The 26,145-nt window shown below is 37.4% G+C and overlaps 1 protein-coding gene across 14 annotated transcripts in view; it reads left to right on the plus strand.

Annotated features, from left to right (window-relative positions):
- The window catches only part of ATP2B1 (ATPase plasma membrane Ca2+ transporting 1), a 128,874-nt gene that overhangs the window by 90,421 nt on the left and 12,308 nt on the right, over positions 1-26,145 (plus strand). For all 14 annotated transcript variants that reach the window (XM_043546333.1, XM_037885341.2, XM_037885326.2 and 11 more), the window contains exons 8-20: positions 234-395; positions 3,270-3,484; positions 5,282-5,524; positions 8,854-9,095; positions 13,477-13,714; positions 14,928-15,107; positions 15,193-15,280; positions 15,562-15,668; positions 19,662-19,853; positions 20,092-20,305; positions 20,465-20,676; positions 24,789-24,896; positions 25,962-26,144. In XM_043546333.1, the coding sequence (XP_043402268.1) occupies positions 234-395; positions 3,270-3,484; positions 5,282-5,524; positions 8,854-9,095; positions 13,477-13,714; positions 14,928-15,107; positions 15,193-15,280; positions 15,562-15,668; positions 19,662-19,853; positions 20,092-20,305; positions 20,465-20,676; positions 24,789-24,896; positions 25,962-26,144 (2,384 nt within the window). The remainder of the gene's footprint in view (positions 1-233; positions 396-3,269; positions 3,485-5,281; positions 5,525-8,853; positions 9,096-13,476; positions 13,715-14,927; positions 15,108-15,192; positions 15,281-15,561; positions 15,669-19,661; positions 19,854-20,091; positions 20,306-20,464; positions 20,677-24,788; positions 24,897-25,961; position 26,145) is intronic.

Below are 26,145 nucleotides of genomic sequence, written 5' to 3' on the forward strand. Positions count from 1 at the left end.
ATTTCTGGTGGTGACATTGAAGCCAGTTTTGACGTGATCAAGGATCTCTGGTGACATTGATCAGCTGGGAATGACTGGCTTCAAGGAAACTCTTAAAACTGATTTTAATGGGAATTGGGATTGCTGAGCACATGAATCGAATCTAACACAGATTCCAGTGTCTGACTGGACTTTGTAATTATTCATTCATATGCAATTATTTATTTATATGTCCCCTATATTTCTAAACTTAGCCAAAGCTCAAGATGGTGCAGCCATGGAAATGCAACCCTTGAAGAGTGAAGATGGTGGAGATGGAGATGAGAAAGACAAGAAGAGAGCAAACATGCCAAAGAAAGAAAAATCAGTTCTACAAGGCAAACTTACAAAGCTAGCAGTTCAGATTGGCAAAGCAGGTGTGGTTTTTATTCATATTTTTGTGGTTTTTGACACTGAACAAATCTGGTGTCATTGTTCTGAAATATTCTGGTGGCCCTGCTCTGAAATAACCTACTCATAGGTTAATTTTTTTAAAAAAATCCTTTTCTAGTATCACACTGGCTTATTTGATAGAAAATATGGCAAAGTCAAGTTAAAGCAGATATACACTAATTGTAAAGTGCAAAGTTACAACGAACCTTCGTGTGCTTTACTTTGTGTCTAATCAGATGAATGTATTGTTAGTTTCTCTTAAAGAATATAACACTAGAAAGTACAGCTTTAGAACACTGGTTTCCAAAATGATGGTGTGTGGTATATTTTGTGAAGTATTTCTACCTTTCACATTACTTCTCACTTTGGCGTATTGTATGCCAACAAATGCCTTTCGTGGAAAACTCCGTTTGACCAGGCAGTGTACTGCATAGAAATGTGATTGTAGGATCGGTTGCCTTTTATCTGAGCAGTGGGAATGTGGATTTGTAATATTGATGTACACTGCTGAAGATAGAAGAAAAAGTATTATTAGAGGGCCCACTATTGAGGCATTCTTCTCTGATTCCTCTTCCCACAAAGTATATCAGTGGCATCTTTATCAATTACTTTTGTTTGTTTTCTGGATATTTCTTTTGTGTATTGTATTGGTGTATATTCAGGTTTGAGAATCTGTTCCCACTCTAATCAAGCATGTTTGGGGGGGGGAGAGGGGGGGGGTTGTGTGTTTTTTGTTTTGTTTGGTGGTGCACAGAGGCTATAGGATATAAGTAAAGTTAAGTTACTACTAAAGTTGAGACACTTTTGCGTTCTTGACTCCCATTCATTTTGGAAGGGCAGGAAATAGATGTGAAATGTCATTATTGAAGCTTATTTTTTCTTAAATTGATCAGTAATGACCTTGGAGCCAGGCATTTTCTAGGCGCTAATGATTGATGCCCTGAAACATAGCTGAGGAGCACTAGCCCATATTAGCATGAGAGAATAACTAGCTCCAAGGTCACCATTAGTATTATCTAAGCTAAAACTTTAAAACAGACCCTTTTTGGCAGTCAGGAGCAGCTTGTTATTTCTAGGGTTTGTTTTGTTGGGTGTATCCATAGTGTCATGTTGCATGTCCATCTTCATCTGATACTTCCGAAGGATGGTATACTAACAAATAAGATTTTTACATATGCTCTTTATTTTTTTTAATATTGTAGACTAACACAACTATTCTTTCCACTCATTCCCCTTATTACTTTATCTTAAATAGCAGAGGGGTAGCTGTGTTAGTCTGTATCCACAAAAACGAGGTGTCCGGTGGCACCTTAAAGACTAACAGATTTATTTGGGCATAAGCTTTCGTGCATAAAAAACCCACTTCTTCAGATGCATAGAGTGAAAATTACAGATGCAAGGATAAATATACACATAAAAATACAATATTTATCTTAAATATTTAATTTTAATAATTAAGAGAAATGTATTTTATTTAAAAAGGTCTTAAAGACAAATGTGTCTACATAATAAAAATAAACTAGATAGTTTCAGCTCTCTTAGAAGCATATGACAAAATAAATGCTTGGCAAACAATTGCTTATTTGATGGGATGAGAAGGCTAATTATTATGTTTATAAAGAGGAACTAGAAGGTGCACCATTTTTAAAGTAATAGATCTAAAATTACTTGTTCCTAGTTGCATTGTCCTAAAATTGTACCAAAACCATGAAAATTATTATTGAAATAGGGCATTTAACACAGGAGTCTTTCCTTGATGTATGTAGTTATGCTTATCTTATTGGAAGAGAGGAGGGAACAGATTTTTAAAATTTTCTTAGTAGTTGATGTGCAAAGGGTTCACATTCAGTTTCATTCAATAATTATACTAAAGTGTTTCATGTGCAATTCCACTTCCTCCAGGCGTTCAATGCAAGTTTTTCTTTCTAAACAATGTTTTACTTCACATTTGAGCAGCTCACTACAACTCTTTCTTCTTTGCCTTTCACTCCCTTGTTAAAATCCCTCTTCCTAGGTTGTCTTCAGTTTCTTTAAAGAGATCTCTTTCCATGCTTCTTTCTGCTTGCACTTTCCTGCTCTCACTCTGAAGAGTTCTCCTTGTTTCTCTCAATTGTCTGCTCCTGTACCTGTCCTTAAAATTAATCCCATTTCTTCTCTTCCCCAGTCACTCCTTTGGCAACTTTTTTTCTACATGCATGCATGTCATTGTCCCACTAGTGTAAACTCTCCCTCTGACCCCAACTCTCTCTCCATCTACTTCCCTGTCTCCCTCCTTTCATTTGCCTGTATGCTTAATCCTTATGTTGTCTAGTCCTGTCTTCAATGTATTTTCACTAACTAGCATTATGATCCCCTACAATCTAGCTTTGATTCACTCAACTGAAATTGCCCTCACCAATGTCCTAGTGTGAAATATCAAGGCCTCTTCTACATTTTCATCCTTCTTGATCAGCCTGCTATATTCAGTGCTATTCTTTCTCCTGAGAACTCTTCCCTTACCATAAGTCTGTCACAAACATGCTTTGCCCTGCACCTTTGTGATGGCTCTTCCATTACTTACATTTTAATATAGAGGTGTAAGAGTTTATATATCCAATACAAAATTGTATTTGTGTGTTCGGGAGCTAAGTTTACAACTGCTTTGAGAATCATCAAAATCTTGGGACTTACTTACCTATTAAAAATCTTAAGCATAAAATTTTATTATTTTTGCCATTTTAAATAACACTTTCAGATTTTTGCATTTAATCTGAAAATGAGGGTAGTTTCGTTTAAATCTTACTTTAGATGTTATTTGTATTGTAGATAAGATGGATCTCTTTTTAAATAACTGCTTATCCTTTTCTTTTTAACAAAAGGTTTGTTGATGTCTGCAATCACAGTCATTATCCTTATCTTGTATTTTGTAATTGATACCTTCTGGGTTCAGAAGCGACCTTGGCTTGCTGAATGCACACCAATTTATATTCAGTACTTTGTGAAGTTCTTCATTATTGGAGTTACAGTCCTGGTGGTGGCAGTACCAGAAGGTCTTCCACTTGCAGTCACTATTTCACTGGCTTACTCTGTAAAGGTATGTAAAAAGAACGCTTAAAGGTAGGTGGGCACATAAAACAGTTCTAAATCATGCAAAGCAGAAAATTCTACACTGTTAAACTGTCTTCGTTGGAGACTGAGAGAATCTTACTTCACTCATTCTCATCTGCAGTACAGTACAATGAAAAAGCATTGTGGCAAGTTGGTATCTAATCCTCTGTGCATTAATATAAGTCGGGGTTCCTTGGGGAAGAATAATGTGAACTTAGAAATAGTCTACTTGACATGAAGTGAAGCATAGTGGTTCTGGTGCATGGACTTGGAATAGAAGGACTTCTGTCATATGTGTATGTGTGTGCAGTTTTAGCACTCCCGTATGCTTGTCATATTCATACCACAACCTATTGTACTAACTTAAAATAAAGGTGTGTGTGTGTGTTAGGATTGCACACTGAGCTATGTAAGCTTTCCTTTATGCCACTAACACGCTTGTCCAATAAGCAATTGCTAATTAGCAAATTTAAGTCGGAAATGATGCAATAATCCTTCATAGTCTGCTTAGATATGTGCCAATTCATTGTTTTCTCCTACTTTTTGAGTCAATATTGCAGAATATCTAGAGCCTACTATCTAGTACAAAGTATCTGCTACCTTGATAAACTTCAGATTCTTAGATTTCTTTTTGTTCCAGTACAGTAGTGATAATGAAAGACTGAACACTGCTTGAGACTAGCATAGTGCAGACAGTGACTGTATGCTGCTTTTTCATACAGCTCTGCTAATGTACCTTTATTGCAACTTGCAGCAGTGTTGGTATTCCAGACCTATAGCCCACTTAACTGCCTTTTGGGAGCTAGAAAGGATTTTGAACTACCGTCTATAGGCGAAACTCGTGCACTACTTTTCTGCACCATCTGGTCTGTTTCTCTTGGCTGTTCAGTCCATTATCACAGATTTCAGTTCTTGAATAGTCAGACTTCACTGACTTACTTCAGACATTTAAATAAAATTTGTGTGATGTTCTGTCTATATTTTTGTTAGAATTCTAAGATGACTGAATAGCTGGCCTTTAAGCTAAAAGAAAATATAACAAAGTAGTTCTGCCTTGCTTTCTAGTCAGTGAAGGGAGAGCAACCTGTAATGCAAGCTGAAGTATTTAAGTTGTATGCTAATCTTACTATGAAAAAACATAACTTTAAAAATTGGGGAGAGAGGTCTCAACTTCCCTATGTTTGTGGGTTTTTTGTTTTGTTTTTTCCCTCTTCTTCTCCCCCCCCATTCCCCCCCCCCCCCCCCCTTTAGAGCGGTCGTAGTGCAACTGTCTCCTACAGCAGAGACATTCATCTTTGGAAACAGCTGAATATTTCTCTCCTGTTGGTCAGTCAGAAGTAGATGCTGAACAAAATGTCTTTGCTTAGAAGTGGTCTGCTCAGATCCCAGATTCTGTTAGTGTAACGATATAGCTAGTGTCTCATCTTGAGTAATTGACTTAACATTCCAGTATTGTTGACTTTACTACTTATTCACCTAAGTTTGACCTACAGATGCAGCAGAATATGGACTCTGGCTCTAATAGACATATTTAAAATGCAGTTTATTGTGGCATGATATATTTGGGTATACATTTTCTGACTGAGTTTGTATGTGTCCATATTTGGGTTGCCGACCTGAGGCACCTTTTAAAGAGGCCTGCCCTTCTGCAGGTAGGTACTAGGGCTTCCTGAAGATCGAATACCGCTTTTGTTTTGTTTTTTTTTAAAAAGTCAGAAGTTTTGAAAGTTGAAGCACTGGTGGTGGTGGCTAGCTATTCATATTTGCTTTTTTTTCTTCATAGAAAATGATGAAAGATAATAATTTGGTGAGACACCTGGATGCTTGTGAAACAATGGGCAATGCAACAGCCATTTGCTCAGATAAAACTGGAACATTGACCATGAACAGAATGACGGTGGTGCAGGCTTTTGTCAGTGAAAAACATTATAAAAAAATTCCAGAACCAGATGCTATTCCTGAGAAAACTTTGGCTCATCTTGTAACAGGAATTTCTGTTAATTGTGCTTATACTTCCAAAATACTGGTAAGTGAATTTCTTTATTTTTATACAATAGTAAAAATAAAAAGCCATTCATCTTTAGTTCTTTAAAAAACAAAAAACAAAAAACCCTGTACAAATAATGGACATATGTGGTAGCTAGCTGATTTAAATGTGTATAAACTGAGTTGATGGTGAGGTATCTTTTAGCCTTACTGTAATTTAAGACACCCCAATATTTCAGTTGGTTCGGGAACCACTCAAAACACAAATACTGGCTTATTTTACAGTTGGCATTATTTTGCATTGGTGATTCAGAAATGCACTCTTCAAGAAGCTGACGTTCTTATAATACCCCATTCTTAGAAAGAAGAAAAGGAGTACTTGTGGCACCTTAGAAACTAACCAATTTATTTGAGCATAAGCTTTCGTGCATCCGATGCTCAAATAAATTGGTTAGTTTCTAAGGTGCCACAAGTACTCCTTTTCTTTTTGCGAATACAGACTAACGCGGCTGTTACTCTGAAACCTATTCTTAGATAAACTTATGAATTTTGTTTTACAGGTTAGGGACTGTCTTCTCTGTTTGGAAAGCATCTAGCACGCTTTGGGTGCTACCATAATATAAACATGTGAGAGCCGTATAGCGTGTTCACTAGATATAATGAAATGCAAGCACAAATAGTGGCTTCATTTAATTAATCAGTTTTTTTTATTCCTGGATAATATAATGTTAGTAGAATAAATGAATAGATTAAGGGGCAATAATATCCATCATTATTCATAATTTGATTCCTTTTCATTATGTTGAGCATTTGTGAAATGAATATTTCAGTACCTGTATCACAAATCTGTTGCACAACTTGATATTCACATAAATATAAATATTGCACTTTTTTTTTTAGTTTTACTTTTTGTCTAGCAGTTTAATGTTGGGATCCACTTACCTGATTCATATACACACCACGAATCATGATCTCAGGAGATATTACATGACATATATAATAAGGAAAAATGTTGAGGTTGCTTTCTGAGTAGACAAAGTGTGAAGCATATAGCAGAGTATGGCTTACTTGCCTTAAATACTCCAGCCAATTACATAAGTTTGCATCAGTACCCATCTATATGTTAGGGAATATCAACTCTATAATACATAGCTAAATTAAAACTTTTTCTGTGAAAAAGATACGTTTGTTACCCGTAGAGAAAATTTTCAGAAAGTAGCCAGTACGGAGAGAGCGATATCAAGAGCACAGTAGGTGCGTATGAGTGGCTCAGTGTTGAGGTTCATGCCAAGAATGTGCATTGCTCCAATTTGTCTTGTGCGGATTGTTCAGGACCTATAATATGCTTGCAGAGGAAGAGTGATTTTTTGGAGGAAAAAATAGGAAACAATCCTTATGAATAATATTGTTGTTACTGTACGTGTAAAAAGGAAAGTTGCTCTAACCCTTTTGCTATATCCAATAATAGAGAAAAGAGGCATCACAATACCTTATCGCGATCCAAGCTACAATTTTTAACTCACTAGTATCTTAGTATTCTAGAATCTGTGAAAAATACTAAACCATCTGCCTGTTGAAGTTGTTAATGTTATATGTGTCTTGTTAATCTGCAAGAGCATGTCTTCTAATTTGAATAGGCAAATGTTGTCCAAAATATAGTAACTGTATATTAAGGCTAGTTAGCATCAATTAATGAAAAACTTTGAAAAGACTTTGATTTATTTTTTAAAAGCACGACATAAAATGGGTTAACTGATATGGAAAACTTAAATGGGGAATCTTCTACCAATTGGAAGTGTTTCTAGTGGGTCCGCCAGGGATCTGGCTTTGGCTCAATGCTAATCGGTATTTTTATCGATGTGGAAGAATATATAAAGAAGTTGGTAAAATTTGCAGATGACATAAATTGATGGAGTGGTAACTAATGGTGGGAATAGATCAGGGTAATCCAGACCAATCTAGATTGCTTGGTAAGGTGGGCTCATTTGAACACTGTGTGTTTGATGCAGCCAAATGCCAGGTCCTACATCTAGGAATAAAGAATGTAGATCACCCTTAAGATTCAGCAGTGTATCTTGGGGGAGTGAGGGTGGAAAGTGACTCCAAAAAGTATTTAGGGATTTCAGTGGGTAACAAACTGAACATGAATTCACAATGCAATGCTGTAGCTAAGAGGACAAGCTTCTTCACATAATGCAGTTAATTATGGAACTTGTTGCCAGGCGATGTTGTGAAGGCCAAAAGTATAACTGGGTTCAAAAAAGAATTAGATAAGTTCATGGAGAATAGGTTCATCAGTAGCTGTTAGTCAGGATGGCCAGGGGCACAACCTCATGCTCTGGGTGTGCCTAAATCGCTGACTGCAAGAAGTGGGGTTGAATGTTACAGGATGGTTCACTCAATAATTGCCCAGTTCTGTTCATTCCCTCTGAAGCATCTGGCCCTGACCACTGTTGGAAGACAGGACACTGGACTAGACAGACCATTGGTCTGACCCAGTATGGCCATTCTTTTGTGATCTTTGGCTATATAAGTAGAGGAATAGTGACTAGGACTAATGAGGTGGTACTGTCCCTATATATGGCATTAGTGGGACCAGTATTGGAAAATGGTCCCAAGTTCTGGTGTCAGCACTTCAAAACGGATGCTGAAAAGTTGGAAAGGGTTCAGAAAAGGGTTCAGCTAAAAATAGTTTGAGGTCTGCAAAAGATGCCTTACAATCAGACTTAAGTATAATATAGTTAGTTTAGAGAAGGTTAATGGGTGACTTTATCATGGCCTGTAAGTACCTACAAGGGGAAGAGATTTCATAGTAATAGGCTCTTTAATCTATCAGAAGAAGACCTTATGAGTCAATGTTTGGAATGCAAAATAAAACAAATTTGAAGTAGAAATAACTTTAACAATGAGTGTAATTAAGAATTGGAACAACTTACCTTTGAATGTGGGGGATTCTCTGTCATTTGTAGTCTTTAAAGCAAAATATGTATATTTTTCCATAAAGATGTTGTCACTTGAACAGAAGTTATGGGATCGGATGCAGAAACTATTGGGTGAGATTCTTTGGCCTGTTACAGGACATCTGACTAAAAGATCATAAATGGTCTCTTCCTGGCTTGCAATTTATGAAAGCTGCCGATTTTTTTTCACTTTGATCAGGACATTTATAAATACAGATTTTTTTTTAACACTTGTAATAAGTGACTTTGATTTACAAATTCAGCAGTTCATAAGTGGGGTATATCTGGTTCTAGGATGGGGTAATAACTTTACTTCTAATGCTCTTAAATTTTCAGTTTTCTAATAATGGAGTACTGTATTCTGCAAACTAGAAAAGAATTGCATCTTTTTTTTTTTTTTTTTTAACAGCCTCCTGAAAAAGAAGGTGGCCTACCACGTCATGTTGGTAATAAAACAGAATGTGCCTTGCTGGGATTGCTTCTGGATTTAAAACGAGATTATCAGGATGTAAGAAATGAAATACCAGAAGAGGCACTGTACAAAGTATACACCTTCAACTCAGTCAGAAAATCAATGAGTACGGTGTTAAAAAATTCTGATGGCAGTTTTCGGATATTCAGCAAGGGTGCCTCTGAGATAGTTCTTAAAAAGTAAGATTAATGCAACTCTTGGATTACTATCTCTAGTAGACTTTTTTTAAAATGTTATGTATATGTAATTGACAGATGAATCAGATAATCTTTTTATCTTCCCATTTGAGAACAGTAAAACTGTTAAACTGTACCATGCAAAAGTACAGGCTCTTCTATGTATTGGCTGCCACCAATGCAGGTTTGGGGATATACTCCTTTCTCCTGTTAGTCAAGAAGGTGACAACCAGCTGTAACAAAGACTTATTTCCTACTTCCCTGAGAGCTGCTCTTACTATATTTTGCCTTTTTCACACAACTGCTTTTTCCTATTTCAGTGAAGCAGGAAAACAGTAAACTAGGTTTCTTTTCCTTTTGCTTCCCTATAATCACATTGCAGAAGAAGGAAAACTTGCATAAAAGCTGAAGTGTGGTGCAGGCAATGGCACGCTTCCTCTTATGTCTAAGCAACCTCTGAATCTGCTTTTGAGACGGGAAGCAGGTAAGTGGGCAGAGCAGAAGGCTAGTCACAACCACAGTGCTATGGATTTAGGCTCAAGCAAAGTGGAAACTCTCTAGATGTGAGACGATTGCCCCAAAATTCTCAAAATGCTTGCTAGACAGAAATAGGACCAACAAACCATTACAACCCCCCCACTGAAGGTAAGTTTCAACCACCAGCCTGAGAACAATTATGTATTCCTTTTACAAAATAAATAAAGCCTCTCTGAAACTGAAGACAGGCTTGCCTTCTTCCCTTCGTCCATTCTGTGTGTCAGTGATTTTGTTGCAGGTGCATCAGCCCTCTCATCAGTTGTCCTCATTCTTACCTGGACAGTGTCAGAAGAGGTGAGAAGTGAATGGGACCAGAAAGCAAGTTCACTTTGACAGTCATGCGCCTGAGAAATCCCTCACCCTACTTTTAGACCATTGGATGTCTTGTCACTAGTTGGTTGCTGTGCGTCGTGTTTCCCACCCAGCTGTGAACAGCTGACACAGTCAATGGCCAACTTTCTAGGGAAGGATCATGCCTCTGTCGGGCATAGATCCAGAATATGACATCAGCCCAGTCAAGCCTTCCGAGGATGAGAATAAACAAAAGTTAGGCCCCCTATATCAAGTGTGAAAGTTCTGATTCAGTCATGATAGTTGATTGAGTTCACTGCTCTAAAAGTTAAGTTTCTGTGACCAAAAGGAAACTACTCCCTCATGCTTGGCAGCTAATGCCCCCAAACTAAGATGATTTTTCTGGTCTGTTTTGTTTCCTCTGCATCAGTTTCAGCATCTAGTGATAATGTAACTGACCAGCTAACTCATAGGATTTTAAAGCTGTATCCACAACTCTAGGATTCAGACTTTTCCCAAGCAGATGTCAGTCTGAAGAAACTCTTCTGTCCTTCAAGAGGCATGCAGAACCTGACCTGTGTAGGATCTCTTTGGGATTTTTCCTTGAGATGTGGAGTTCTTAATCTTCCATGGAGGAATGGGAAAACTTGAGCCATTCTCCAGAAAGAGAGAGCCAGGTTGCCAAAACTAGACTGAGATCCTGTCTCCTTGAAAAGAAAGCAGTCTGTTACCAGAACTAGTTTTATTCTCTAGTATCTGCTAGAGCATTTTTAAAAGCTTGTGTGTATATAATGGACCTGTATCATATCCTCACTGTCTTATCAGGGCTTGATCCAGGAGAAAGTCTCAGGGAGCTGTTGCAAACTACAAATTTTATCCTGTTGGACTGGTAGTGAACAATGCTCCTAGATCAAACTGGTCAACATGGGCACTCTTGTAGGTAGATCAGTAATCTCTTACTACTGAAAGATAAAACTGAAATCCTTCCTCCTCTCTCTATATTTTAGTGTGTCAATAGCTAGAAGTAAATTCTGTGTTTGTCTGGTCACTTTGGCACAATGTGGATGTAGCCATTGACACAGGTTTGTTCCACACATTGATTTCAAGCTAAATTTCATCTACAGAGTATCACAAATCATGACTACCTAATTGCTGACAGTTAAAATGTTCTCTGGCCTCATTCTTTCCATGTTGGACAATTGAGAGTCTCTCCACTAGTGTACTAGGACCTACCTTATCCAGATTTAAACAGTGTGGCTCTTTTTTCATTCCTGGTTTTTTTTTTCATGAGCTTCTGTTCTACGTGCCAAATTGGAAGTAGGGTTGGAACCTCTGGCCGGGGTGGGAGAGAGGGAACATGAAAACTTAGATGGAATTGGAAGTTACCTGAGTAGCTGAAAACCTAGAATTACTCCACAGTCTTGTGAAAAGTAACAGAAGAAAATAGCAGGTAAGGAAATCTATCTAGTATGCCAGAATAATACTGTAAGTAATCTGTGGATTATTATTTTTTTGGTAACTACTTAACCAGTGACTTCCCAACTCCATCCACCTTGCTCTTTCTATAAGTATTAGCAGGAGCTTGATTCCCTCATCACCTCCTTAAATATTTTTAAGACCTTTCTTGGAAGGTAAGGAAAATCATAAATTTTTATCGACTTAAACATTTTATCTTATGGCTTTGTGAATTTGTGATTTGAATGCTTCATAGCTTTTGTTTAAGTAATGAAACTTTGCCAATATTTAAATATACAATAGTTGTGCATCTTTCCTTCTTCACCTTGCTTCTAGCCTCAACAAATCTTGAGGTAGTTAGTGAATGTTCTGTTGACAAGTATTGAGTTAAATGTGTAGTTTGTTAGACCATAGCCTTTTAGGAATTTAACATAGTTTTCATATATGCTTTTTGGGACACCTGAAATTCAGATTTTGGCTGCAATGGGGGTAGGGAATTGTTGAGTCATTTGGTACTTTAGAATGTTAACACATCTTCAGTTGTATATAATAAAGATGCTTTTTAAGTCATACTTATGCTTCTGGAGTTAGTGTATATTTATTGTACTGTAGTGCAAAGCAGTTGAGATGCATATTTGAAGTCTTAAGTGGATTTTTTTTTATAGTGCTTTGCTGGTTGAGGAGGAAGCACGTTTATTTTTGTATTTCCTGGCAATGAGAAATCAAACTTTTCTACTGTCAGAAATACACCTAACATTTCTTTCCTCACTAGTCAGATCCTCTAAACTTCTTTCTGAAAGAAATTACCTGCTGATTTTAAAACGACTAGGAGTCCTTGTGGCACCTAAGAGACTAACAAATGAATTTGGGCATGAGCTTTCGTGGGCTAAAACCCACTTCATCAGATGCATGGAGTGGAAAATATACTCCATGCATCTGATGAAGTGGGTTTTAGCCCACGAAAGCTTATGCCCAAATTTGTTAGTGTCTAAGATGACACAAGGACTCCTCGTTCTTTTTGCTGATACAGACTAATATGGCTACTACTCTGAAACCTGCTGATTTTAGTGAATGTTTTTTACCATATCATTTGGATCAGTTTGTGCTATATTATAATATTTCAAGAGATGAAGGAATAAACCTATGAAGTGATAAACTGCTTTTGAGCTATTGTAATACTTCCCTTTGTAGTCTAACTAAAGAGAACTTGCAGTTCAGTTAACAGATTGTTGGCACTGTCTTACTTGTTGCAGGTAGGGAGAGGTCACTTGTTTACTGCTAAACGTTTATCAACTCACTAGCAACTTTTCTGGAAATCCTGAGAATATATACAGACAGTTCAAAACACAGGGGCACCCAGGGAATAGGGGAGGGTATAACTTGAACACAAGAAAAACCATGTAGTTGTAAAGCTCAGACTTGCAAAAATAGCAGGTCTGAAGCTAATATTAGAAATATAATTTTTATAAAAACCTTGATTAAAATCACTGCAGTTTGGTCTGATAACTGCCTGGAAGATATTTTGGTGTTAGACCAAATTAAGTACCACATGCATTGATAAGCACAGTTGATTTAAATCCTACTCCTATACCAGCTGAAACATTGGACCTGGTTCTCATATTGCTCAAGAGCTAGATTTCTTAATGCTCACTCTGATCAGCTGAATCTATCTAAATACCAGTTTAGAAAGGTTTCATTCTTTGAAGGTAATGTTAGTTCATGCACTCTCTCACCCACCATAGCTGCTGCTGCTTTTGGGCATTGTTTTGTGCTGTGGAGCACCCCACTGTCTATCTCTCACTGAACCCAGAATACAGAAGTACAATACAAACAGACAGATTTATTAACTTTCAATTTATTTTTTAAGTGCCTGCAAAATATAATGCTTATATGGGGCTGGGGAGTTAATGTAAGGTTGACACCACCTTCCTTTGCCTTTTGCAGGGACTCAAAAACATTTTCCTTTGAGGAAAATGATTAGTTATGCCTGAGAGCATTACAATTTCATTTTATCACGTGTTTAAGTATGTGGTTCTGAATCTTACTGTAAACTAAATACTTTGTCTTTGGTATTTAGTCACCCCTTCCATTCTTTTTTTAGGTGCTTCAAAATATTGAGTGCTAATGGTGAACCAAAGGCATTCAGACCTAGGGACCGTGATGATATTATAAAAACTGTGATTGAACCTATGGCCTCTGAGGGACTCAGAACTATATGTCTAGCATTCAGAGACTTCCCAGCAGGAGAACCTGAGCCAGAGTGGGATAATGAAAATGATATTGTCACTGGTCTTACATGCATTGCTGTTGTAGGGATTGAAGATCCTGTGAGGCCTGAGGTAGGAGGAACTGTGAATTCATTGTAATTGTTAAACTGTATTTTTGGTAAAATAAATCTTCACCTATATCAGTTTGTTAGGCTTCTGGATTCCTGACATTCTTTATAGGACTGTTTGCCAAAAGAGATTCTCATTTATATACGGTGCTTAAGACTTGATGTTGCTTATGTGATAAAAGGTGATCCAGGAACCTAGTGGAAGTGTCATAGATGTAGACTATAAATATAGAATAATTAAGACTTTCATATTGCTAGTGTGTTCTTGGAGCCCTCTACAATGACCTAGAAGGCATATGAAACAATCAGTAAGCACTCAGTAGTAAAGAATGCGTTCACATACTTGGACATTAGAAACAACATTATTTAGGAACAAATAATATTGGCCATTGTATTCTGTATCTCCTTTTTTTAAAAAAGCTTTTTATAGGGTCTCAATCACCAGAGGTAAGGAAAGAAGACATCTCCTTTGTAGATCTTTTCAGGAGAACAGTTCCTCTTCACAATGCATTTAAGTATAAGCAATAGGTATAAGAACAAATCCCAAGGTGGGATTTGAGTCCAATCATCTGGTTGAAAAGTGAGCACTACCAACTGTAGCATACTGACAATTGGAAACAATGGGGAAATCATAAAACACGCAGAGAATAAAATACTGGTATTTGTTTTTGTAAACCTTAACGCCAGAGCTTACTAACGTGGCATGAGGCTCTTTGCAGATGCTTACGGTATAAGATTTATTTCATAGCAGTGCAATAATGGTCACTTGCGGGTATCCAACAGAAGAGGCCCTTTAAGTGATAACTAAAGAAAATAAATGTATTTGAAAATTAAATTTTATGGGGAAAAGAAGTCTGTGGATGGACATGTGGATTATTGATGTTAGAACACCAGCTTTGGTTGGGTCAGCTGTTGGGGATTGAACAAAGAACCTTGATCTGAAGGACCTCTACTACTTGAGGCGAAGGCCATTATCTCAGAGGCCGTGGAATACTTGTAAGCTTCTTTATGCAGTCCAGCACTAGAGGTGGCCATATAGTCACATTGTGTTACTATGGGTCATGTCAAGAATACAGTGCATCTTTTTTCAGTAGTAGAATTTGGCCCTCCAAATTCCTATTACTGTAATCACCCATTACTTTATTTGGTGGTGCTAGGACAAGTACTAGGCAGTCAACATGAAAACTACAATAACAAGCTTTTTTTTGCATAAACAGGTTCCAGATGCAATAAAAAAATGCCAGCGTGCTGGTATAACTGTGCGTATGGTCACTGGTGATAACATTAACACTGCTCGTGCTATTGCTTCAAAATGTGGCATTTTGAATCCTGGTGAAGACTTCATATGTCTAGAGGGCAAAGACTTCAACAGACGAATACGTAATGAAAAAGGAGAGGTGAGTCTATTTCTTCAGTAGGTTTGCATTTGTCTTTTATAGTGTTTTACTTGTACAGTATAACTAATCTGCATTCTTTGTACAGATAGAGCAAGAGCGAATAGATAAGATTTGGCCAAAGCTTCGTGTGCTTGCAAGATCTTCACCCACTGACAAACACACATTGGTAAAAGGTAAAGTGTATGTTCCTTTAATATTTAAAAAATTCAAAATGCAAGTTTTACTGGACTCAGGCTTTTTAAAAAACTAAATTAGGCTTGCCCATTGTATCTGCTAAAATTTGATGAGCTCAGTACTTGAGGTCATGTCTCACATCCCAGTCCTTTCACCTAAGGAGTACTTGGCCCATCTTACCTAAGTATTGTGCATAAACACAGAGCATTACAGTCATGTTGCCCCACAGACTTGTAATTACCAATGCTGAAATTCAAATCTTTGTGTGCTTTCATTTTAGGTATAATTGACAGCACTGTCACAGAGCAGAGACAAGTTGTAGCTGTAACTGGAGATGGTACTAATGATGGTCCAGCATTGAAGAAAGCAGATGTTGGCTTTGCCATGGTATGGACTCTAGTCTCTTTACTTTCAGTGTTTAAAAACTAACTTTGTTTTTTTTAGCCCTTTTTAGCTAAAGCATGTGAGTGTCATATGTGAATTGACAAAGCTGAACAAATTTGCTTGTAGCTTGGTAGCCCACTGGGCTACCAAAAGTAGGATTGACAGCTACCGCTTCCCACACTTTTTTTTTTTTTTTTTTTTAATTTTCTTCAGATTTCCTTACCTTTCAACCTAAGGTTCTGGTTTTCAGCTGTAGAGAATGGAGGTGCGTTCTTGTGTCATAAGATGCTGAATGGAATCTACTTAAAAGCATACGTCTCCAATCAGTTTTAATAATTGCAAATCAAGCTGTTTTTATGCAGACATTCATTGCTACCTCTTCTGCTCCTTTTGTTATGAAATTCAGTGGTACTGTAATTTGATGCTTGTCAAGGTGCCTAAAATGAGATCAGTTGCAACACACTGATCAAATTGTTTTCTATAGAAATAATCTTCGATCAACAACATAGCCTGTTGCAGCTTTGACTGGAAGAAAAAACTCATTTCTAAAATTTACCAAGGATATTTTCCTCCGGTACTTCAATGATCTCTGTTTTATAATTTTATCTAAAGTTGACCTGTTAGAGGTGAAAAGTTAAATGAGTTTTGTGAGGAACTGGAAGCTCTGAGGGTCCAAAAAGTATCAGATACAAAGGATGTTGGGTCTTTAGTCAGAGCAGTGTTTTGTATATCCCATGGCCCACTGCATGTGGAGGCACCCTCAAAGAACAAAGACCAGGTCTTTGGCCACAGATTCCCTCCAAGATTCTCTTTCTAAAAGATGTGCTCTAATTCAAACAAGAATTATTTCAGGGTAGTTCTATGAGCCAGCATTATGCAGAAGGTCAGACTAGATGATCAGTTGTCCCTTCTAGCCTTAAAATCTATGTATAAGCTATGATTGATAGAGGATTGTGGAAACTTGAACGCTGAACTTTCAAAATCCTCCTGTCCAAGTGACCATATGCATCAGACCTTGACTGGGAGATAATATAGAGAGTTTCTATACTTGGTGAGCTGCTTCCCTATAGTAGTCCAAGCTTTAGAAACTTCCAGAAAACAAATACATTTGTGATGCACCAGGTGGGGATTTGAGGTATTGTCCCAAAACTGTGGTCTGATTTGAATCAGTTGGACCACAGCATCAACAAAAAAGGAAAAAGAGATCTTCCTCTGTTGGGAAAGCTTGAAGTGTGGGACTGGGCAGTATCTTGCCAGGTACTTGTACTATCCAGTTTCCTAGTGCAAAAGGAAGATAGGCTTACCCATTGAGTCATACTGCATTACAATTGCTTGATCTTACTGAGTGGGAATGCACTAAATTGTTGGCTTTCTATGTATGCTGACCTTAAAAAATGGAGAGGAGATATGGATTACATGATCCTGATAATCCCACAGTATTAAAGACTAATTTTGTTTCCACTTATATTGGCCATTGAAATCTCCAGTATAGTTGGACCCTTTCTGTTCAACTGTGATCATCCAAATCCAGGCATCTCTTCTTACTAGAATCTGGTAACTGTACCTGTCTGGCTAGATCCTGAGAGGGTAGAGAGCAGCTGGATTGCAACTTTAAATTCTCCAAGATGAATTTTCCATAGCTTACTAGAAAGTTCCAAGCCTGTTTTGATTCAGATATTAATTTTGGACTGAATGTCTCAGGATTAGGTAATGTACGTAAAACTCCATATCATATGTCTATCGCAGGTTACTGATTGGAATTCATTACTACCTGATGGATGTTTAATCTACTTGATGAGTTTGGTCTCAGTCCCCAGTTGGCTGACAACATGCATGACACCCAAGGCTGCTTTTCAGAAACAGGAGCTGAAGAGTTGGGCTCCCAAATCCATTTTTAATTTTAGCTCTGACTAATATAGACAGAGGCCCTTGTTGATGAAAAGGAATAAGGATTTGAATGGGCAGGGAGACCGAACTAATTCTTTCACTCCTCGAGGTGGGCCTGCTTGTCAGGTTTGAGGAACAATGATGACGCTGTAAGGAGAAGCTTGCATTACTTCATGTTGTACTTATTCTGTGGATAAACCAAAAAGAGTTACTTTCTAGGACTTCCAGTTGGTACCCTTTGACTAAAACTGTTAATGTGCTAAAAGATAAAATAACTTCATATGATTATATGAAACTACTTGATTATTTTCTATGTCTGGGATTAACATCCTTCTTTATTTGGCACCTATTTCATCTTTCCTTGGACATTTTTCTAGCTTCTAATTTATGTTCAGTTATTTATTAACTGATTTTATTTTTAACTGATTTAAATTAACTTTCACATTAGGAAGACCATTCATTTTACATTAACTTAATGTAAGATAAATTCACTGTTCCAAAGTCTTATAAGAGAGGCATGGAACTGCAGTTGAGTAAGGTTGTGGAGAAGATGAGTGGATTCCTGGAATTAGAATGCACTAGATCGGGGTGGGCAAACTACGGCCTGTGGGCCGGATCCGGCCCATCAGAGCTTTGGATCCAGCCCACAGGATTGCCACCCTTTGGCGCCACGAGCCCTGCACCGCTTCCAGGAGCAGCGCGGGGCCAGGGCAACAGGCAGGGAGCCTGCCCTGGCCCTGGTGCATGCCGCTGCCACCCCGGAGTTGCTCCAGATAAGCGGCGCCGGGCTGGAGCCCTCATCCCAAACCCCTCCCGCACCCCAATCCCCTGCTGCACAGGACCATACTACTACACTCTCTGATGGCTCAGAAAGACTTAATACTATTACTATACTTCAGCCGTTTCAACCAACTATGCTGGTTGGGGAGCCACATAAGCTTAGATAATAAATGTCTCTGTGGTGTCTCATTATTGAGAAAATACACAGACAAGTCTGTCATTTTGGGTAATTATTTCACCTTTTTATACTCTTTAGAAAACGAGAGCAGAAAGTGTCTGCTCTGATTGAGACTTAGTGTAGTTATGTTTTACCTGTGCAGCACCTTTAGAGAGGCTCCTTTAAATATTACTACACCATAGATGGATTACAGCACACCTAAGCTGCTAAACTATAGTTTATATTTCTGAGAGATACTTTACAGGGACAGTTTTACAATGAGGATGGCAGAGCATGAATAGTACTTAAGACACTGTCATGATTTTGCTATAACTTATCAGGAGAAGCACTGTGGAGCATGAATCTCTAGCACAGTGAGGATTTTTTTTTTCAATATTACCAATCCATTGCCAACAAATAATGAATGAAATAAAAAAGACACGAAGTTTAAAGATTCTGGCTTTCACTAAAACAGCAACTGATCGCTATCTTGATATTTGTGCTGGTATACATGGTAGCAAACAGACTGCTCCTGTAACAAAGCGTTTAGTAAAGATAATCTAAGAGCATAAGTTAACTGGGCAGCGAAATAAAACTTTGATGGGAAAACTACCTTAACTTTTATAATTTCTGTATTGGATTGCCCAAGCTATTCACCTGCTTAAAAGAATAAATAAAAAATAACTGTTTCCTCAATGCAGATACATGTGGCTTTTTTTAACCATGTCAGGAGATCAGGTTTATCTAATGGTTCAAATTAAAAACTGAAAAGACGCTTAAACTAAACAAAAGGATGATTTATTGTTTGAGCACATAAGAGCTTAATCTGATTAAGCATATAAAATGTGTTTATCCCTTGGTACCTGCCTCAGTAAAGTACTACTTCAACTTTTGTATCTTATTGTTAATTTTAAATACGTATCAACTTCGGTGTCTTTAACTTATTAGAATTTCAGTCTTGCATTTCAATTTTGCGCTTCTTCAGACCTTTAAGAAACAATGATTTTTGTTCTCCAAAAGTGAGTTTATTGTATGCCTAATATTCTAGTGTATTGTACTTTTCCTTAATTGAAAGTTGTGTAGTAGAAATGTAATTATTATGCTAAATATGCTAGATAGCAGTTATTCCTGCTGTTTTGATTCAGTTGTCCTATGTATGTTCTTCCTAACAGGGTATTGCTGGAACAGATGTAGCTAAAGAAGCTTCTGATATTATTCTCACAGATGATAACTTCACAAGCATTGTTAAAGCAGTTATGTGGGGACGAAATGTTTATGACAGCATCTCCAAATTTCTTCAGTTCCAGCTTACTGTCAATGTCGTAGCAGTAATTGTTGCTTTCACAGGAGCATGTATTACACAAGTAGGTACTGGTGGTAGTTAGTTTCAACTAATTTAAGATTTGAAAACATGTGCTTCTTTAATTCTTGCATACTGAAATCTTTTCAGTCACCATTTTGTATGCTGTCCTAAAGAATGTACTGCTCTTCAAAGCAATACACCAAATTTCCATGTAGGAAATGTTTTTTTTAATGGCTGCAACTTGTTCATTTCTAGGATATTTATTGTGTTATCTATTAGGAAACATATCCTTTTTATAGGATTCTCCACTTAAAGCTGTGCAGATGTTGTGGGTAAATCTCATAATGGACACATTAGCATCTCTTGCTCTGGCAACGGAACCACCTACCGAATCTCTCTTGCTGCGGAAACCTTATGGTAGAAATAAACCTTTGATCTCTCGCACAATGATGAAGAATATTTTGGGTCATGCAGTCTATCAACTTGTGGTAGTCTTTACACTCCTGTTTGCTGGTAAGAATATTATAAAATCTTTGCTCATTTTCTAGAAGTTAAAGCTAATTTATGATGGCATTTCAATCTTAGTCATGTTAATCCTAACCTTTTTAATATTTTGATTCTAATTGTGTATCTTTTTGTTAATTCATGATACTGAAATGTCTTATTACACAGGTGAAAAAATTTTCGATATTGATAGTGGGCGAAATGCACCTCTGCACGCTCCTCCTTCGGAGCACTACACTATTGTTTTCAACACATTTGTGATGATGCAACTTTTTAATGAAATCAATGCCCGGAAAATCCATGGTGAAAGAAATGTTTTTGAAGGAATCTTCAACAATGCTATCTTCTGCATTATTGTTCTGGGCACGTTTATTGTGCAGGTAGGTAATTGAAGATTTTAGTTAAATATTGTTAGTCACGTTTAATTTATTTGCTGCTGGTGAAGCTGCACTTAAAAGCCTATCAACATGTCCAGAGAAAGTTATGTTAGGTTTCTGTATCTGTAAATGCGAACAGCTTTGTTTGTCGACACGGGAGGAAAAGTTGGTTCAAATAGACCATTTTAAATTGAGCTTTAAAACTTGGTTACAGATGTCAATTTTGAGCCTAAAATACTGAAGTTTCCTATTATCGAAATTGGTACTTTGAAATCTGACCTTGAAGAGTTATGTACCTAAGTATGTTCTAAACGTAAGTCACCCATTGCCAGAACACTTGTAAAGTGCTGTATCTTCCTATATGTAAGTAGCTGAACTAAGACCCATTAGAAGACCATGTACAGTTATCAAACATGCAGTGTTGATCAGTTTATACCTTACAAAGTGAGAATTAATTATACCTACATCAGCTTGGAAATGTCAGCATCACCAAATCAAGTATTTGAATGTAGTGCTGCAACAACTTACATATATTGACTATACTCTGAGGTTATACTTTCTTTAACTTATTCTAAGCTTAATGACTACAAACATCTCGGGACCCCCTTTTTTTTTTATATATGGGCCATGTTAAGAGAACTGGTCAGACTTTACAGTCTGCCAAAATTTTAAATATTTCAATACATCACATCTAACTTTCCAGGCCAAAAGAAAAGGAGTACTTGTGGCACCTTAGAGACTAACAAATTTATTTGAGCATAAGCTTTTGTGAGCTACAGCTCACTTCATCGGATGCATGCAGTGGAAAATACAGTGGGGAGATTTTATATACACAGAGAACATGAAACAATGGGTGTTGCCATACACACTGTAACAAGAGTGATAAGGTAAGGTGAGCTATTACCAGCAGGAGAGCCGAGGGTGGGGGGGAAGGAAACCTTTTGTAGTGATAATCAAGGTGGGCCATTTCCAGCAGTTGACAAGAGTGTTTGAGGAACAGTGGAGGGGAATAAACATGGGGAAATAGTTTTACTTTGTGTAATGACACATCCACTCCCAGTCTTTATTCAACCCTAAGTTAATTGTATCCAGTTTGCAAATTAATTCCAATTCAGCAGTCTCTCGTTGGAGTCTGTTTTTGAAGGGTTTTTTTGTTGAAGAATTGCCACTTTTAGGTCTGTAATCGAGTGACCAAGAGATTGAAGTGTTCTCCGACTGGTTTTTGAATGTTATAATTCTTGACGTCTGATTTGTGTCCATTTATTCTTTTACATAGAGACTGTCCAGTTTGGCCAGTGTACATGGCAGAGGGGCATTGCTGGCACATGATGGCACATATCACATTGGTAGATGAGCAGGGGAACAAGCCTCTGATAGTGTGGCTGATGTGATTAGGCCCTATGATGGTGTCCCCTGAATAGATATGTGGACACAGTTGGCAACAGGCTTTATTGCAAGGATAGGTTCCTGGGTTATTGGTTTTGTTGTGTGGTGTGTGGTTGCTGGTGAGTATTTGCTTCAGGTTGGGGGACCGTCTGTAAGCAAGGACTGGCCTGTCTCCCAAGATCTGTGAGAGTGATGGGTCGTCCTTCAGGATAGGTTGTAGATCCTTGATGTATTGGAGAGGTTTTAGTTGGGGGCTGAAGGTGACGGCTAGTGGCGTTCTGTGATTTTCTTTGTTGGGCCTGTCCTGTAGTAGGTAACTTCTGGGTACTCTTCTGGCTCTGTCAATCTGTTTCTTCACTTCAGCAGGTGGGTACTGTAGTTGTAAGAATGCTTGATAGAGATCTTGTAGGTATTTGTCTCTGTCTGAGGGGTTGGAGCAAATGCGGTTGTATCGCAGAGCTTGGCTGTAGACAATGGATCGTGTGGTATGGTCTGGATGAAAGCTGGAGGCATGTAAGTGGCATAGCAGTCAGTATGTTTCCGGTATAGGGTGGTGTTTATGTGACCATCGCTTATTAGCACCGTAGTGTCCAGGAAGTGGATCTCTTGTGTGGACTGGTCCAGACTGAGGTTGATGGTGGGATGGAAATTGTTGAAATCATGGTGGAATTCCTCAAGGGCTTCTTTTCCATGGGTCAGGCCAAGTAATTCTAGTATCTTTCAGCTTCACACGTGAATGACAACTTAACTATGTTCTCTGGACTCTTAAACTTTTGGTTTCACATTTGTTTCTAACAGGTCCTTTTTTATGGTGGTGGTTCATCAGGAAAACTAGAAATGTACTGAAACATATATCTAATACTATGCTTTGTTTGACATAACATTTAACTGCCAAGTGTAAAATAGCCACTTAGCCATGCCAAGACACACCCACACCTTTAAGATTGTTTTACCTGAAAACTTGAAATTCCATAAAATTAGGACACAAGGAAGCACTCTGATTTAGAGACAAGAACACAGGAATAGGATCAGGAAACTTAAGAATTCAAATCCTGGCTCTTATACTTGATTTGCTCTATAACTCTGGGCAAGTTACTTCACTTCTCTATCTTTCCAATCTATAAAATAGGGCTAAGACTAACCTACCTCAAAGGTGTTTTTTGAAGCTTGTTTATGCATTGCTTTGCAAATGTAAAGTACTCTACAGAAACTGTAACACATTGAAACTCTGATACAGCATCGTGAAGCAAAGGATTTATCCCTACTTGTCAGCTAGATAAAACAAAACTTGAACTGGTCAGATGGCTTCCAATTCATTAACTGACATATCTTTTACTTTTACATCAGTGCCAACTATGTATTAGTAAGTTGTCTTATACAGTACCAGAGTTTAAAAAATTAATGCTTTGCAGAGTTGGGCAAGATGATTCCTTGAAAGGAGTAAAATAGGTATCCTTGGAACTGAATCTCTCTGCCTCAGTTCCCTATCCATAAAATGGGATTAGTACTTTCTCCTGTCCTTTTTTCCTGTCTTGGCTGTTTGGTTTGGGTACTCTTCAAAGAGAAGAGACGGCTGTTTCTTACTATGTGTATGTACAGTGCCAAGCACACAGTGCTCCCCAATCTTGGTTGGTGCCCTTTGAGGGTTTCCTATTGCAAATGACAAAAAAATCAAGAGTACACGGTTAATTTTAAAGTAATTTGAGATTTTTTTTTTTTAAAGCCTAAAATATAATATATGTGAAGCTTTAGGGAAAAAGATCTAGCATTTGGGTAACTAACTTAAAATGATGATACACAAATTGAGTGTTACCATGCTGTAATGTGTGTACACTACAAATACTAATTTTTAATGCTGGTTTGGTTTTCTGAAAGTCTCTCTAAATTTTGACAGTTGAAGCATACAAATGTGTGTGTGCTTCTGATAGCGTACGTTTGGCTGCCCTCACTAAACAAAGCATGGGATAATTACTACAATTTACATTTAACCTTAATTTCTGGTTTATGATTTCAGATTTTCACTTTTGCTCATATCCTAATCAACTCTTCTTTGGTTTTTATACTTGCTACTAAGCTTGAAATGGATGTGCAGAAATGCTGTTTAAGGAGTGCTGTGTTGATTGCTATTTTTTTGGACAATATTTAAAATAGAAAAATACTACTACGTCTAGTTCTCAGACGGGAGGCCACTTGATACAGTACTTGCTTTTATACAAAGCAGAGTTGTAACTCTAGGTTGGGTACTACACATCTGTATTTTGTCTAACAGGAAAAAAAAAAAAGTAAATTGTAAACATAAATCTTGGTCTGTGTAAAATCTGCTGCCCAGTTGGCTGTTTTTCTAAATGTAGGCATAAAGAAAAATATTAATATTCTATTAATTTTATCTAACTGTTATATTGAACCAGATTAAATTATTACTACAATCAGATTTTACTTTTGAAGTACAAGGTAAGCATGGGGAAGAACTCTTCTGTATCTAAACTAAGGTTCAGAATAAAGGTAGTTTGAAGATAGTGCTGGGGGAAGTTAAGGGGATCAAAATACTAAAACGACAAACTAAAGTTAATATATTATGTAAACAGCTTCTATGACTGGTGTTACATTTGAAGTGCCAAGTAGCTAAAATTCACAATACCTACAACCTACATTTACTGATTCATAACCTTCAATAAGTATTGCTTTTTCTGGCTTTTTTTTTTTTTTTTTTTTTTTTACTTTTTCCATAGATAATTATTGTACAATTTGGTGGGAAACCTTTCAGTTGTTCAGAACTTACAGCGGAACAATGGCTTTGGTCCATTTTCCTGGGAATGGGAACACTACTCTGGGGCCAGGTAAATCAACTTTTTTTGTGTACAAGCTAAGACATCCTGAGATGAATTCATGTTTTGCTTTGCTGATATATTTGGGTTTTTCCTTTTGAGTACATATGAGAATTGTATTGGCATCCAAAAAACTTTAAGCATGTTTCAAAATTTTAAGTGGGGGTTGCTGTGCGTGGGCTTAGCAGATACCTGATTTTTTTTTTTTTTCACAAATGAGACTTTTTTAATGAAAATAAAAATTGATAGTGGGGTATTTTTTCATCTTGATTCTTTACTCAGGCCTTCTATTTGAAGGCAGTATATTAGTGGAAGTTACATTCCTGAGCAAGGGGCTGCAGTTCAGAAATGTATTTCAAATTTAAAATCTTAAAGCTGCTCCTAGTTTGCACCTGTTGTACCACCTGGACAGTGCAGAGGGAGTAAAAAGGAGCAGAGAATCTCTCAAAGTAGTGATTGAAGGCCCTTGACTTCTGAAATGTTTTTGGCAGTCAGCCTGAAATGGTTAGTTCCCAGTACTTTAAATGAAAACTAAAATCCTGTGGAAATTGCAAGTCCTCCCCCCACCCCTTCCCATTTTTTAGTAAACTACTTGAATAAATAGCAGACATGTAATTTGGCAGTTTTTCTAACTTTTGCATTACCGGATTCTTATCGTTTAAAAAAAGACAACTGTAACATTACATTAAAGTAGTTTTATGCTTTTAATTTAAATTTTCTTTAGTTAGTGAAGAGCTTGCACTTAATAACCTGAGTTCAGCTGCACACCTTTGAAATGAAGTTGTAGGGGGATGAGTTCACATTTTTTGCCTCTGTAACTTAGCTGGAGAGTGTCCAGCAATACTGAATGAATAGCGGGATATCAGGACAGTTTTTTGACACTGAAAGTTGAATCTCTGAAGTAGAAAGATATGTTTCATTTTAAAAACAGTTTTTGCAGAATATTATAGGTTAAAGAAAAATGGCTAAGACTTCAACATTATATGTTCAGTGACTTAAACTACATTTTAAAAAATATAATTTGTACTACCATGCTTCTTTCTGTTAGTTCTTATCCATCTATTCCTTCATCTTTAGCTGATCTCAACAATTCCAACCAGCCGTTTGAAATTCCTTAAAGAAGCTGGGCATGGAACACAGAAGGAGGAGATTCCTGAAGAAGAGTTTTCAGAAGATGTAGAAGAGATTGATCATGCTGAAAGAGAATTGCGTCGTGGTCAGATCTTGTGGTTTAGGGGCCTGAACAGGATACAAACTCAGG

Source organism: Chelonia mydas, chromosome 1 (genome assembly GCF_015237465.2).
Source record: "Chelonia mydas isolate rCheMyd1 chromosome 1, rCheMyd1.pri.v2, whole genome shotgun sequence".
NCBI classification, from domain to species: Eukaryota; Metazoa; Chordata; order Testudines; family Cheloniidae; genus Chelonia; species Chelonia mydas.